Raw genomic sequence first — 16,302 nt, forward strand, 5'->3', positions numbered from 1 at the left:
TTATTTCGTTACCTGGTACTGTAATGCTGGCCGTGATCACTCCAAATGCTCCCTACACGTGATATGCGCTTAAAGCCTTTTAATACTTCACTCGCTTGGTTATCAATTCCATTAACTATTCAACAATCTGTAACACAATTTGCTAGACGTACCTAACAGTCATAATTTAATTTAATAATGAAAAGACTTAGTAGGTTTTTTTCCCCAGTTAACACCCAGTTTCATGAACAAAAGCTATGATAAAGTGACATTTAACCCCTCTGTTTTAAGTTACTGGTACAGGTCACGGTAACAGCAATTATAAGTTCCCAAGTCCGTCAACGGAAATCTGAGGGACAAACTAGACGCTGCAGGGATTTAATTATATAACATGATACTTTGTCAATAAACAATTTGCGTTTAATGACTTGACCGGAGCCGCCCTGGAGAGCCTGGTCACAGATAAAATTCTAATCTGTTTACTAGTCGTCGTTAGGTTATGAAAACACACGTATTCGATTTCATATTATTGTAATCTGATATTTTAGCACACATTCGAAAACAAGTAATTATCACACTTTGGAAAACCAGTGTGTACCGTTTGTACATGTTTGTGTGTGTTTACCATATTATGGTTTTGTTCATGTAGGTATGGATCCACATTTTATTTGTATCATGCTTTTTCATTATTACTTACGGTATTTTTCGCTTTTGGTTGAAGTACTCTTTTACTTTTTTTTAAATACATTTATAAGTATTGTACGTGTAAAAACTTAACGGTAGCTTAAGCGTATAATATAAAAATGTCTTTCTTTTGTTGTTAGCTTGTCATCGGTGAGGCGACCTTCGCAGGTCGACCCATACCACACCCGCAGCGTGTTGGCGCGCGCACTCGACGTCTGGCAGCAGGCTTCACGGCTTACATTCAAGGAAATCAACTCCGACGAAGCTGATATCGTTGTCTCTTTCGCCAAGTAAGTACTCTTTTTACACAAGTAAACATATCAATTTGTGCATATTGACGCGAAACTCCTCTTGGAGGGATAAGACATAGCATCCATCCATAATGCACAATAGGAATGTCAAAGCTTCCAAGACATTAAAGAATATTTTATAATTATTACCAAATAATGCTCATGCTCGGCATGCTCGCTAATCTGTAGCTATAAGTAAATGTAATTGAGTATAATGCTACATATGTTTAAACTATCTAACTCAAGGAAATTCGATGGAGAAAATCAAATAGAAAATTTATTTTATGAACGTTAACTTATGTATGTAAGTATAGAATAACAATGAACTAACCCTTGTCGAAAACTGTTTTAGACTTTGAAGTTAATTTACTATTCCGTCAAAATCCCGATTATAAGATAATCCTTACAAATTCGATGAATATTCTTTACTCTTTTACCTAATCGTACAGCGAACGTAGGCTACAAATAAAATATCGAGTAGATTTGTTCTAAAAAGTAGTGGGAATTTCTTTAGCTGATTTATCACCCTGATAATAAATAATAATCAAGTAAGGATTTAGAGAAACGTCCTATCCATTTTAAGGGGATTTGTGAGCTTCTCGTGCGAGGCATTAGAATAGGGTCGCAACTCGTAGCCCACCATAACCACAATACTTTCAATAAAATATGTTTTTAAAAAGAAATAAAATTAATTCGTGCTAGTGGTTTTGCATCTCATTGCCATGAATATTATTTATTAGTTAAGGATATTTGTAAGGAAAAGGACTATAATGGACCTTGTACCTACATGTACACAGATATGTACAAGGTTTACGTGGACTTGAATATTACTCGGTATTTTTAACTTTTAGAATGGCTCCACAACAAAATAAGTGTCTAAAGTGAAAATTGGCACGCTGACGCATCGCTTCCCGTCGTGGGATGTTCCGTTCACGATTCACTTTCATTCAGGGGACGTGACTCGCTAAATCCACTTTGCTACTTATCTAATACTGCAAACGGAAAATTGCTTCGTGTTTACTGGAAATAGTTTACCTGGGAGAATATACTGCCAAATAGTTTCAGCAGGACTACTCCCTTTTCGTAAAGACCTTCACTCTCTCTTTATAAAATAGCATTTTTGAGAAAGATCTTAGTTTAAATTAACTTTTTGTCTCAGTAATGCAGTGCGCGCGCCCTCCTTGTTTTGTATTCATTGCACGCGGTTGTCATTCGTTGTCTGAAGCCCTCTCTATATATTTTCCTGTTTAAAATGTCAATGTTCAACGTAGATAATACTATATAGAATATGGAAATTTAAAGACGATATTTTCGAATGCTGCACTGAAAAGTTTGGTCCCATGGGTTTCCACAATCCCTGTTTATCCATTTGTTTAAAGGCTTCAGTTATTCTGTCTCTCAGTCTAAATGACTTTTAAAATATTTGGTTTTGGTACTTGAATTGGGTCAGAGTGTTGAACAAAGTTCATTTTTACAATAAAAATATTTACAATACAATAAAAATGTTAGGTCGATTGGCTGCTCTTTACATGCCTTCATGCCATATATTTATTTCACTTCAAAGTACTGAAATTACAATGAACCTATTCTGCGCACAGTGGTTTAGATATCGGTAAATAATACGCGATAATGATAGTATGCAGTCCCGGTGTATCGGTCCCGCTCCCGAATGGCGGTAGGTATTGCAGCTTGACAAATGACGCGGAGTTCCCGACAGGCGTCGCATATCAAATGAGCGCAAGGCGAAGTTTCCCTTATTAGATCACCGTCGACGCCGATATGAGAAAGTAGTGGCGACAAAAACCCCACCCGTGGACATATTGCGACCGCCATATTGCGGCTTGCTGCGAACTTGCAGCCCAAGCACCAACTTCACTGTGGTCTGCATAAAATTTTCTTTTTTCCCAAACTCAAGCGGCTGAAACTTGGACGCGTGCTCAGTTTATTAGTTACCCGCACAAATCGAAATACAACCCACAGCTCTTGATATTGTTTTGATAACGTACGTAGTGCTTTTTGCAAACATTATTATCGCATGAGCTCATGAAATTCAAAATAATAGTAATCTTACGCAAAAGATTCTCGTCTTTAGTTCTTCAGTAATCTACTTCGATACTCATACAGAGAGACTCATTAAACGACATCAAATCCTCGACTGAATTCTGGAAAGATGTTTTTTACATTTGAACAGCGATAACTAGGGTTCGCTCTTTACATTGTCAAAGGACGCGACTGCAGTTATATACACGGCATAACTGCGGTAATACGGTACCTGTCGTAGATTTTATGCGTGCCGATAACTTTATATATTCTATACGATATATCTTCCGTTTCTTAGGATATTCTACGTCAAAGATGTTCAATACAGATATACGTGTAATAATTCTACAGGATCTTTTCGCAAATGAATTGAACAATACTGCTCTCTACATAAGATTTGACAGGTATTCTTTGTTTCGTCTTAGATCTTCAAAGGTTTTGGCGAACAACAACTTTTAAAAAAAAGTGTTGACATGATGCTCACGGTTTAAGGTCAACTTTGTTACTAAACCGCCTTATATTTTACGCTGGGTAGTGTTTCCATCATCGCTTCCCGTCGAGACGTGTGGATGAGAGTGATTGCGCTAAGCGCACCACCCTGTACACCGAGCACGTTACTGAATTTATTACATCCATAAACTCAACTATACTACTGTTGTAATAAAGGATGCGTATTGAAATGCTCACTGTAAGCTATAACTTGAGTTATTAGTGTTATTATAAATAAAACTGATAAAGGCATGATCGGCCGTGGCGTCATTGTAGCGGCGTAACAAGGTTTGTTAAACTTCCGAAATAATCAATTTAAAATGTTTGTTTAAAAACTAACCATGAACAAGAATTACCTATGGAAAAAAGTTTCACAAATAGTTCAAGATTTGTACAAAAATGGAAGACCCATTTTGAATGTACTTTTTGTACAAAAACAAGCGACGGGACGAACAAGACGTGCGCCTGGTGGCAAGCGACATGCCTGTCCAGAACGGTTGCAGTACCACTCAGAGCTTTAAACCGCAACAATTTCAGGAGCACTGACAGTGCGCCCGTCACCCTGAAACAAGTGAGCAATTGCTCACATCACTGCTTGGCGGCAGAAATAGATAAGGTGGCAGTACATCTCTGGACGAATGCACCTGTATGTCGATTCACCACTGTCATTGTGAAGAAAGGCACCACCGGCGGCGCAATAAATCATCCCTAACTCGGAAACTTTCCATTCCGAAGCCATTACGTTTGATGGCGTATGTCAGCGAGACACTCATTCCGTGGAAAAGGGTTATACGACCCTGACGACTCACCCAACCGCGAATGCTTTACAGAATATACCTAACTCGAAAACAACTCATACATAGAATTTATGAACCTAGACAAAACCTGACAAATTTAAACCATTCATACAAGAAACTGAACACGGAGTAATCATCGAGCGTATTAAAAATCATAAACTAAATTTGTAAACACCATTATGGCTTTAGGTATGTAGGTTCTAAACAAACTCCTATTTTAAATACCAATATCTAGTTCAAAAATAACACTACAAAGTTTTACTCCTATTATGTATGTACATATATACAGCTAAGCTAAAGAACATTCTGCGTATTCCCCGCCTTACCGGTTTATGGTAAAACTTTCACATGGAAACTCAATAACGCAGCGGTCAGCTAATATTGCGTGAAATATGCATGGCCGAGGAGGTCTTTCCGCTGTTTCGACGGCGCGAAAAATGATTAGGTGGGTAGTGTCCGAGAGCGAGCACCCAGGGACACAAGTTTGATTGCTCCACAGCCTCCATCCACTGCGGCACAGTTGTTTGTTGCGAAATGAATATATTAAGTTCAGTGGGAATTTTCATCAGCAGTTAAACCGTGCTTCATCGAGACAACCACTTTAACTTTGCTGTTTCCGTCATATTGATCATGTTTACCCGTTACAAATAATTTATTACTCCTTTTTAGGCACACTATGTAAAATTATAGATTGATCAATGGCTTAAAAACAAACTTATACAATGTTATTAGGTAGGTAAGGTAATATAAAATATGACAGCAAATATTATGCGGGAGAAATACTATATTTAGTAATTACTCTAATAACCATTGTTATACCTACTCTACAGAATGCAAAAGATTATTATTATTAACAATTTATTGTTACAGAGGAGCTCATGGCGATGCGTACGCATTCGATGGGCGTGGTGCTATTCTTGCGCACGCGTTCTTCCCTGGTTCAGGACGCGGGGGCGACGCACACTTCGATGATGACGAGCTCTGGCTGCTGCAACCGAAAAACGATGATGAAGAAGGTGAGCGTAACAACTATTAATAATAAAAAAATGTTTTCGCTATTCAACTAAGAATTTTATAGTTCTTCCTTGTTCCTTAACATCTAACTATGGAGGCTCTAGTATCTTACATATTACATGTTTTTGGTAGACGAATTCCGCTGCGTAGGTATGTGTTGTATGTACCTATTTTTTTAAACTCTCAACTAGTAAACAGTGTCTTATATAAACAGTATCGTTTCGTTTTCCGCAACACGTGACGTAGTTCAAAAATTAGCGTGTCGAGGTAACCATTGGTCTAACTTGCAAATACTGGGGCAAAAGCAGGGCGTGACTGCCCAACAAATAGCCCAGTCAGCACAGTACAGATACCAAAAGCTTTATTATATTTTATTATATTTATAAAAGGCTTTATTATATTTATAAAAAGTTCTAAAATCTCCTCATATTTTACCCGATACCATTACCTAAACAGCGCAAAGAGCTTACCAATTTAGAATGGTTACATATTCGGCTCACAGTAATCCAATTTCATTCAGTTGTGGGACTAGCTATGTTACACATACAGAAACTTGATTAGCTTACCAAAATTGCATCATGGAATTCATTAGTTTCGTCCCACGTAGTGCACTACGTTGTGCAGCTAACGCTTCCAAATAGGATTGAGTCTGTATGCAATTCGATATGAACCGCGACCACAGCAGTGTGGATTGCTACGATTACACTGCTACACCGCACACGTGATAATTTACACGAACGGACGTTTACATCGACGCTTCGGTTTGTGTTCGGGTAGCCATGTATAAATACACACACCTTGTACTTCTTGAATTATGACGTTACTACTCGAATATTGCTAAAATGGAAATGGTTACTATTTCAGGGACATCGCTATTCGAAGTAGCCGCACATGAATTTGGTCACTCGCTCGGGCTCCTTCATAGTTCTGTTAAGGGAGCACTCATGTACCCATGGTATCAAGGAGTTCAACCAAACTTGGTGCTACCAGACGATGATAGAAATGGCATTCAGCAAATGTATGGTAGGTATATGTGTGAAATTGAATATGCGAAACTTAACGGTGATGAGACGATAAGAAATACTAACCATTGTATTTACTTTTACAGGTCCAAAAGAAAGAACAAGTTGGGCAAAAATTCCCCCTTATAGACCGACAGAAACTCGTCCAACCACAACAACTACGACTACTACAACCCGAAAGCCTTACATCTATCACCATAATACCCACCACTACGATAAATATCCACACCATCAGCCCAGCTATACCCCACACCCGCGCGACAAATACCCGACTTACTATCCGCGAAATCCATATAAACCAAACCACAATGACAGACCGAATTATCCAGACAGGATAACTCCCGACCGTCGACATCACAACACCACTGAAGATCATCCGCGAAGACCTACCCACCACTACCCTCGTCCTACTGAAACCACTGTTAATCCCACTACACATCGACCCCGCTATCCCAACGTGCGACCAGAATATCCTAGCTACAAGCCAATTTACCCTAATGACCCTAACAAAGACTATTACCCAAGAAGAAAACCGTATTACCCAGAGAAGACCACGGCTAAGCCAACTCCGCCTTCGGATAAACCTGATGCTTGTGATACTAGTTACGATGCTGTAACAATGATACGTGGAGAAGTTTTCATCTTCAAAAATAGAGTAAGAATAACAAGAATCCAAGAAAGATTTTTCAGATATCGTATTATGCTTTATGTTTATTATTCGGAATATTTACCTATAATTTGCTGTTTTTTTTCTCAGTACCATTGGAGGATAGGATCCAAGGGACAGTATCCTGAATATCCTATAGAAATAACGAGAATGTGGCCTGCACTACCAAAAGGGCTTACTCATGTTGATGCTGTGTACGAAAGACCTGACGGCAAGATAGCTTTCTTTATTGGTAAGGAACGACATTGTCCGTTATATTTACCTACTACGTAGGTATCAAATTATGATTGAGTTTTATTTTTGGCATTTGACAAATAATACTTTGTTTTATTTCAGGCAAAAAGCTGTACTTGTTCAATACACGAGATTTAGAAGCAGGATATCCAAAATCTTTAGTGGAGTTAGGATTACCGGAGGACCTACAGAAGTTAGACGCTGCAATGATTTGGGGACATAACAGCAAGACATACTTCTATAGTGGAACAATGTATTGGAAGTAAGTCATTAAAAAACCATGAAGTTTTAAAGCTTTTCCGATTATTAGAACAAGTTCATTTTAATTTTGATCGCAGGTATGATGAAGATGCAGAACGCGTGGAGCCGGACTACCCTCGCAATATGGCCATGTGGGCAGGTGTAGGCTACAACATCGACAGTGTATTCCAGTGGAATGATGGTAAGAAAAACTTAGCTGCTTTCTGTAAAACAACTTTCTAGGTAAATTCTTACTTAATGCCTCATTCTTGTTCTTTTATAGGTAAGACATATTTCTTCAAAGGAAAAGGATTCTGGAAGTTTAATGACCTACAGATGAGGGTAGAACATGAGCGACAAATGTCATCAGCTCAGTTCTGGATGAACTGTCCCGCTGAGCGCACTGGGCGTCGCTACCCTTTTCGGACACCACAGGCCCCTGGGTCAACCTTACGCTCACCCAGCTCAGTACCACACTCACCCAGCTCAGAACCACCTTCACCCAGCTCAGTACCACACTCACCCAGCTCCGCTCCAAATCATATAGTCAATAAATTAACTATTTTCTCTTATATCCTAGTACTCATAAGCTACATTCGATACCGTTAGTCTATATTATTCTTGAAAAAAAAATTTATACGACTGCTTACGATTAAGACTTGTGCCACGTGTTTGTTAAAATTACCTCTACAAATGATAGTGATTGACACGTACGTAAAAAATGACCAATTTCATGATTTGTTGCAAGCAAGCAACAAATTTTTTAAAACTTTTTCACGCTTTAAATAATACGAAATGTTTTATAAAGCAACAGGCTCGTAAATTGTCGGATTTATATAAATTACTCACTTATATAAATTACGCACAATTACATACAAATATAAATTAGTCCGATAACGTACATTTGTAGATTGTCTCTATTTTGACCTACAGATATACATTGCTATATATTTTTGTAGGAAAGTTCAAAGGAACTTTCATTGCAGTTGGCACCCGCATAAGGTTTCAATTTTTTTTATCGGTGAAACCGACGGACACTCTTGTTCGTTATTCTAAAGTTGGTCCTTTTTCATAAAGGTTCTTGTTGGTAAAATTGTCTACGAACAAGTACATATCGGAACGGTCTGATTTAATACTTAAGTGTTAGTAAACTATTGCACAAACTTTGTACTGCCTGTTTAGTATTAATTCCCATTATTCTGGATATTATTATAATAATATAAAATTATGTAAACCAATTAGAATAATTCTAGTACCTAGTTACAATTTATTATTTCTTGTATGTACATTTTGATCTCAATATGATCGAGTGTTTGATTTGTTATGACATGTAAGGTATAAAACACCATTCATTTAGCTTCTGTACAGTTTGTGTCCTCGATGTCAGTATTTAATAATGTGAAAATAGAATAATTTCATAGAAATCCATACTTACCTAAGATTACTTACATTATACTATGTTTTACTATAAGTGGAATTTAATTAATAATGATATTACATTTTAAATACCTATGTATTATCATGAACATATAAAGACATTTGCTATCCACAGAATGCCTTAGTAGAATATGCATATGAATACAAATTCAAGCTTTCATAATATAATTATTATTAATATCACATGAAATATCTATACTTATTGTAATCTGTATTTTCTCTAATATAATCTTATATATGTGCTGGTTAAAAGAGGTACACTTATTCTGTAATTTGTAAAATAAAATAAAATTGTAACAAAACACCTATTTAATAGAATAATGTCTTTATTGCAAACAACAATATCGCAATAATAGGTACAAATAACTGGCAACTGGTGGACAAAATACGAGAATTAATGGAGGCAGTGCGCTTGTGAGTGATTAATCGACAGCGGCGGCGCTCCTAAAAAAATGCCATATCCTTCTTTAGTTCCCATACAATACCATTTCGTGTTGTAATTCTGTTGTAATGTAATGTTTAAATACTAGATATGAGAATAGATTAATGAAATGGCCTTATAAACTATACGAGGATGGAAAGATTGCTGTGCTATAGAAGCTATAGGTGTGTTGCCAATTTAAAAGGAAGAAATTGATTCTAGATGGAATGATAATGGTGCTTACTATAGTTAGTTAGTTGTACAGAATAAATTCTCTTTAAATATTTTTGTATGTTACTGTTGTGTCCTGTAATTGAGAAATCTACCTAAATGTCTCTTCCAAACTCTGTTTTAATAAAGTAATCTAATACCCATTTACCTATATGTAACTTAAACCTTATGCATAATCTAAGTACATACATAATAAAGTAACTTATGCAATGAGCAGTGGGTATAATTTGAAAATAATTTTAAATAGTATATAGTAGTATCTTATCTTTAATTATATATCCTATGTGTAATTAATTATATATAATTATTGCCTAAATTTTATTTCTAAATTAGATAAAGATATAATACATTAATTTTGTAAAAGTGTGAACGGGGGAAATTTTACATTATATAGTAATTTCATTATAGGTTGAGGTGACTTGTCCCTGAATAAGAGTTGTACCTCTCAAGTCGCTCATTATATTCTAGTGTTTACATTAGGTTTTTGACAATTCGTTTGGTCACAAATAATTTTATTAACTGTGATATTTACTTTTATGAAAAAAATGCCATATTAAGCTATTGGCGATAAAAATAAATCAAAATTTTGTAATGTTCTAAAAATAATAAATACTCAATATTATATAAGAAAAAAATAAAAGTCTTTCTAAGGATGTTCATTTTTGCCTTATTTCCCTCACAGTCAATTTTTGAAAAGCTATAAAGTTAATGGAGAAAAGTACTCAGAGAAAACATAGAGACAAAAACCTGTCACCACAAGGCATAGGTATTCCATATTTAATTTATGGTTACGAATAATAATCACTTTACTCAGCAATGAAAGTACACAAGCTAACAAAAATAATTCAGAAATACATAATGGTTCCTAACACAGTTTCCTTGTATGTACCTTTTTTTGGTTTCGGATTTCCCCCTACTGTCCCATTAAAAAAAACTGAATAAAAGCTTCAAATTCCTTACTCACTGATACGCATACTTCGCGATATGGTGGAAAATAAGAAATTTATACCATTGTATGCACAGGGATAGATTCCAAAGCAAAAATGTGGAAAATATGAAAGTGACCAATGGGCTGCAAAAACTATAATAAATGGAGGCGATATGTGTGCACATTTTGAGGTACAGTACACCCTGGCCAATTTCCGCCGGATGTGAAAAATGTTTGAAATTTAAATAAACAAAATGGCCGCCATACAAATTGCAAGGTCTTCTATCACGAAAACTATTACAAATAGGTTCAGGAAGGAACGTCATAGAGGGTAACAGTGGCCAACATACTGTCAAAAAAATTCAAGACGCCGAATTCAAAATGGCAACCGAAAAAAACTTGCTTCGTTCCGGCTGAAAATTGGCATGCGAGGCTCTTTAGGAGTCAAAAGGTTTTTTCACCAATTTCTAATAAGATAATAAATTCAAACGTTCTTTTTTATTTAAAAATGGCTGCCGGAAAATACTTACTTTGATTCGGAAGAAAATTTGCATGCGGAGGTGTATAGAGTGCCTGATATTCATTTGTGGCCAAAATTGGTTTTTCGCCATTTTCAAATATAACCGCCATACAAGCATACGTTGGCGGCAGAAAAAAAATTGCTCAAATCCATTTGAAAATTGGCATGCGGAGGCCTTTATGAGTGTTTCATAAAAATGTGTGACCAAAATTGGTTTTTCGCCATTTTTGTTATGAATTAGAATAATTTTTTTCGTTTTTAATTTTTTACTCCAAAAATCCACCGTTCAAAATTTTTACGCCAACGATTGCTGTAATTCACTTCTAAGTCATCATTACGAAGTAATTCCATGGATTATTATAATATCGACATTGATATCGGATACTTGGTATATTGATACATGATTGATACCTACCAATACGGGGGTTTTAGAGATTTCACTTATTAAAAGCATTTTTCACCGCCGTAAAAAGAAATGTTTTTTTATAATTTATAAATTACAGGCACATGGAACTTGTCAACCTGTCTCAGGGTGACGCATGACGGGAGCAGTGGTAGGTGCAGATCTTTGCAATTTAAAGCTCTGAGTGGTTCTGTAACTGTTACGGACAGACGAGTAGCTTACCATCAGGCGCATATAATCTATGTTATGGAAAGCGCGGGAAAGCTCGATTTAGGCGGATAAGTTTTTTCGGCTTATAAATTGAAAATTTAATAATAATTGTAATTAGGTGGTCAGGAGTGTAGTATTTGTGTATATATTATTTATTTGATTGTATATATTGTTTTTTGTGTAAATAATCATCGTCATCTGGTGAGTTTTTAAAATGGACGAGCCCCCTGATCCAGGGGGCACGGTCCCCTCAGTTGTGTAAATTGTGTAAGTAAGTTGTGTAAGTGTAAAAATAGTGACAGACATAACATTAATACGAGGAATAAAAATAAACTACCTTTTCTTGATAGTCTTCACAAAGTCAAAAAATCATTTAAGGGGCAATGTATACGCTTCTATATCAAGATTCCGGTTGATATGCAAAATTTGCCTTTCACGAGGTTTAAAACTATAGTGAAACAAAAATTGTATACTAAAGTTATTATACAACTTCTGCGTACTTGGATGACAAAAATCCGTGGTAGTAAGCCGTTTAGCTCATGGAGATAGTCTCGATCTCGGATGTTTCAAATAAAAAAATATTATATATATTGTAAATGTTGAATGTGTACAAATGTTATTCACAAAGAGCATCCCCTAGAGTTTCTTGCTCATTCTTCTCAGGGGAATCTGCCTTACAAATGAGCGGTAGAGTTTAACCATTGTGACGATTTCAAGTGTAATAACTATGAAATAAAGATTATTTTGAATTTTGAAAAGTACTCCTTGGCATGCGTGAATAATAATAATAATAATAATAATAATGTAATCTATTCCCAATCCCGGAAAAGGGCCCTCAACAATGAGGACTCCCTTCCACCCAAAAAATCATTTACTGCGTTCCATTCCGTTCAAACCACATTCCCGACTTCAAAACTGTGAAATCGTCTTACTCGAAGACAGATATTGCTCCTTTCGTAATTAATATCCAACGCATAGAAAGCGACCCTTCCTCGGGTATATCCATGCGTGCCATTAATTTTGGGCACTTCTTGTTTAAGAATAATATCCTTGGAGTTGTTAGGGACGGCGTAAAGAGATTTGGTCGAAATCGGTTTGCTGTTGAATTTGACTCTACTCAACATGCAAATTCTTGCCTGATCCACCCTGCCCTTGCCATAGCAAAGTATGCTGCAGTGATACCATCTTTCCATGTTACACGCATGGGAATAATTCGTAACATTTCTACAGAATGGTCTATGGAAGATGTGGTTGAAAATATCTCTGTTTCCTCCGGCTTTGGCCGCATTATTAAAGCCCGTCGACTGAGTACACAATCTGCCGGCGAAAACAATTCTCCGGTATGGATACCTACCCAGTCGGTGGTCTTAACCTTCTCTGGCCGTTCTCTACCCCCTAGTTTTTTGCTTTTATAACAGTTTACCGGTAGAATGTTATCTCCTTCCAACAATCCAGTGCAACAATTGTTGTAGATTTGGGCACACTAAAGCCCAATGTAGGTCGAAGCCTCGGTGTTTCAAAAAACGTCACGTGACCGAATTTTCCTGCCTATCCTGCTCATGCAATCATTGTGCCAACAACCGCATTTGCCCTGAACATCTCAGGCAACGTAATATTAAACTCATTATGTCACAGGAAAATCTCTCGAATACGGAATTCTCAGCTCGTTTTCCTCAAACTAGAAAGTCATTCGCTGACACCTGCAGATCCCCCTCCACTCCTTTGTCCCAAACGTTATCCATGCCGACCCAATCCTACTCCCAAAATGTTTCACAATCATATCGCAAAACCATTATGTCGGCCCGTAAACCATCCACCACTTCTCTTAACCCCAGCTTTGACAGAACAGCTCATCTCAATATTGTCTGTGAACCCCCTTCTTCCCAACCCAATGGATGTGCCCTGTCCCAGGACTCAGCATCTCAAAACGATAATCTCATAGAGCTGCTAAATACCCTAATGAATATGGTATCCCGCTTCTCAGACTCTAGCTTACCGAACAACATGCGTCAAAAACTGACTGAACTGATTTCTCTTATTTCCCTTCAAAATGGCCCAGGCTCTCCTTCAATGGAACTGTCGTAGTATCTCTAATAAAAAAACTGATCTACTGTACCTTATTAATAAACACCAGCCCTTTCTCATCGCCGTCCTGGAGACATGGTAGAAGCCCGACTCTATTTTTCGAGTTCCAGGCTGCGCTTGCCTCTGGGATGACCATGGCGATGCAGCTATTTTAGTTGCCCGCTCTATTACCTTTTCCCAAATCTCCCTTCCCCTGCACAGTGACTTCATTAGTGCAGTCGCTGTCAAGGTGAATAATATTTCCTTTTTATCTCTCTATTTACCCTACCCTCATTCTTCCATGATCCCTGAACTCTTCTCTGATCTTTGAATCTTTTCTTTGATCCCGCCTCCCCTATTATTATGGGAGATTTTAATACACACCACTCTTCATGGGGTTCGTACTATTGTGATTCAGTGTCGCCTTTATTTCTTGACCTTTTTGACACCTTTAATTTGTGTGTGCTTAATGATGGCTCTCCCACAAGACGAGTCCTTCCATCCCAAAATTCAAAGAATGCTATTGATCTTATTTTATCTTCTCCTTCTGTGTCATCTAGATTTTTCTGGTATGTCCTACCTTACTCCTAAGGCAGTGACCATTTCCCTATTAAAATATCATTCCCTGATCCGGTTCTGACTTTTTCCTCCTCTCCTCGTCTCAAATTCCAAACAGCCAAAGCAGACTGGGATAAATATAATACCTATTTAAATGAAGACTTTCTCTCCTTCCTCCTCCCAACATGAATAACATATCCATAATGTATGAGGAGTTCAAAAATGCCCTCCTGTCTGCAGCTAATAGGTCCATCCCTATAAGAAAGAAATCTTCCTTCCTTCTCCTTGGTGGGATTCTGAATGCATGGATGCTGTCAAGAAACGTAGAGAGTCTGAATCCCTACTTTCATCTTGTCTGATGAGGGAAAACTACACTAATTACCAAAAAGTAGCAGACGAAACTACAAAATTTTTGCTAAGTAAGAAAAAATTTGGTTGGCAAAAGTTTTGTGAGCGCCTCTCCCCTAATTCTCCCCCATCTTTAGTTTGGAAGGGTATAAAACGGTTTCGTGGTGCTTTTTCTCCAGAAGCTAGATTATTGTCCAATGACCCCTCCTCTCCCTCGCTTCTAAATTAGCACCTCCTTATACTCCATCTGTTGAAGAAATCTCTCCAGTTTGGGTCCCCTCTCCACAAAACTCTATCAATAGTTTTGAAGCTCCTTTCTCTATGGAGGAGCTTCTTCCTGTTATTGGTTATCTTAAGGATTTATCTCCTGGTGTTGATGGAATCCCGTATTCCCTTATTGTTAACTCTAGTTCTTCTTCCAAACTTTATTTTTTTAATATCATCAACAATATCTTACTCTCTGGCACTCCCCCTGAGGACTGGAAAACTCAAATAGTTGTTCCCATTCTTAAGCCTGGAAAGTTATTTAACGACCCATCTGGATACCGACCTATCACCTTGTTGACAGCCCTGTCCAACATTCTAGAACACCTTATAAAGAATACACAACACTTTTGCACAATGAACTGTCATTTCACTCCATCTTCGGAAAAGACAGACTATACATACTACAAATATATTATAAATAACAAGCACTTTCAGTCTACAAGTGTAAATTTATTGTATAAAGAATCTTACCTAAATTACATTATCACATAAACTGTCACTTTTTCTGAGTCAATCTTGTTTTGTGTTAATTTCAAATTCTTTGAAGCCTAACTTAGACCAGTCTTCTTTTGCCATTAGGTTATTTTCCATTCTGCAAGCCAGATACTCTTTCGCCTCTGTCCTGCATAGAGCGTTGTCTCCGTTGTTGTTGAATAGGCATTTCATATATTTCGTCATCGTCTTCTTACATAGACCCTCGTGATCCAGTGGAAAACTTCCCTTATCCGGCGGAGTTGGTATAAACTGTTTCTGACCAAAAGTCATAGCAGTCGACATGTTTTCGGTTAAATTTCAGACTATTGGTAGACGATATCAGAAATTTTCACTAATTGAAGTAGTTTTTGTTGTTGTACTTTATAATAAAATAGTCTGGTGAGATTTGATTTTATAAAAACAAATTTTTCCTCTCCATGCAAATCCACTCAACAGCTGATTTTCACAAACTACTCTACAGTACAATGTTGACTTTTTTTTTTTTAGGTATTGTATAACCTGGATACAAAGACCGTCGAAGCCGAAGAAGTCAAAGACATTATGTCTTTTTTTTCTTTTTTTTTTTTTTATTTATTAAGGCTTTGGCAAAGCCATCAGCCTAAACATGAAGTTGAAATATGTTTCTGTAAATATGGCCGCCACAAAGAGGATAGGCAATTTGAGACGGCGTGCTTGGATTGACTCGGGATTCCTTAAAACGGGCCGATACGGGTATTTTAGTTCGAGATTCGTATAATTTCGCGTTTTAATCTTCGATTAAGGCACACTAGCACTATCCTATTCCACTTTAAACTAGATTTCACAATATAATTGAAAGTCAAAATAAAAACGATACTTTTCCCTCCAAAAGGTCCAGAGCGTAATCTTATGTCTTATCAATAACAAAAAAAACCCAAGCCTTAGGGACTTAGAACAAAATTTCAAATTACGTCATAATCTAAACAAATAGAAGGTAAGATTTTTT

At 37.0% G+C, this 16,302-nt stretch overlaps 2 protein-coding genes across 3 annotated transcripts in view; one reads left to right on the plus strand and one right to left on the minus strand.

Annotated features, from left to right (window-relative positions):
• The window catches only part of LOC113235838 (matrix metalloproteinase-14-like), a 202,174-nt gene extending 192,319 nt beyond the window's left edge, over positions 1-9,855 (plus strand). Inside the window, exons 5-12 of the mRNA XM_026471756.1 lie at positions 804-953; positions 5,150-5,295; positions 6,158-6,316; positions 6,402-6,970; positions 7,073-7,214; positions 7,319-7,478; positions 7,555-7,658; positions 7,740-9,855. Coding sequence (XP_026327541.1) covers positions 804-953; positions 5,150-5,295; positions 6,158-6,316; positions 6,402-6,970; positions 7,073-7,214; positions 7,319-7,478; positions 7,555-7,658; positions 7,740-8,065 — 1,756 coding nt within the window. The 3' untranslated portion in view covers positions 8,066-9,855. The remainder of the gene's footprint in view (positions 1-803; positions 954-5,149; positions 5,296-6,157; positions 6,317-6,401; positions 6,971-7,072; positions 7,215-7,318; positions 7,479-7,554; positions 7,659-7,739) is intronic.
• LOC113235839 (cytochrome c oxidase assembly protein COX19) lies at positions 1,961-15,633 on the minus strand. Of its 2 annotated transcripts, XR_003310895.1 has the most exons (3): positions 15,315-15,633; positions 5,099-5,267; positions 1,961-2,023 (listed from the first exon to the last, which is right to left on the minus strand). XR_003310895.1 is itself a non-coding variant. In XM_026471757.1 (2 exons), exon 1 carries the CDS (start codon positions 15,618-15,620, stop codon positions 15,354-15,356), a length of 267 nt encoding a protein of 88 aa, XP_026327542.1. In that variant the 5' UTR covers positions 15,621-15,633; the 3' UTR covers positions 4,588-5,267; positions 15,315-15,353. The 2 variants fall into 2 exon arrangements, 1 of the variants encoding a protein (XP_026327542.1); XM_026471757.1 differs by lacking the exon at positions 1,961-2,023 and having other exon boundaries at positions 4,588-5,267.
• Between the last annotated feature and the right edge of the window lie 669 nt (positions 15,634-16,302).

The sequence above is a fragment of the Hyposmocoma kahamanoa genome, unplaced genomic scaffold (genome assembly GCF_003589595.1).
Source record: "Hyposmocoma kahamanoa isolate Upper Pololo Valley unplaced genomic scaffold, ASM358959v1 88, whole genome shotgun sequence".
NCBI classification, from domain to species: domain Eukaryota; kingdom Metazoa; phylum Arthropoda; class Insecta; order Lepidoptera; family Cosmopterigidae; genus Hyposmocoma; species Hyposmocoma kahamanoa.

Coding starts and splice junctions, on each gene's coding strand:
- LOC113235839 (XM_026471757.1), bottom strand. CDS start 15,620: ATGTCGACTGCTATGACTTTTGGTCAGAAACAGTTTATACCAACTCCG.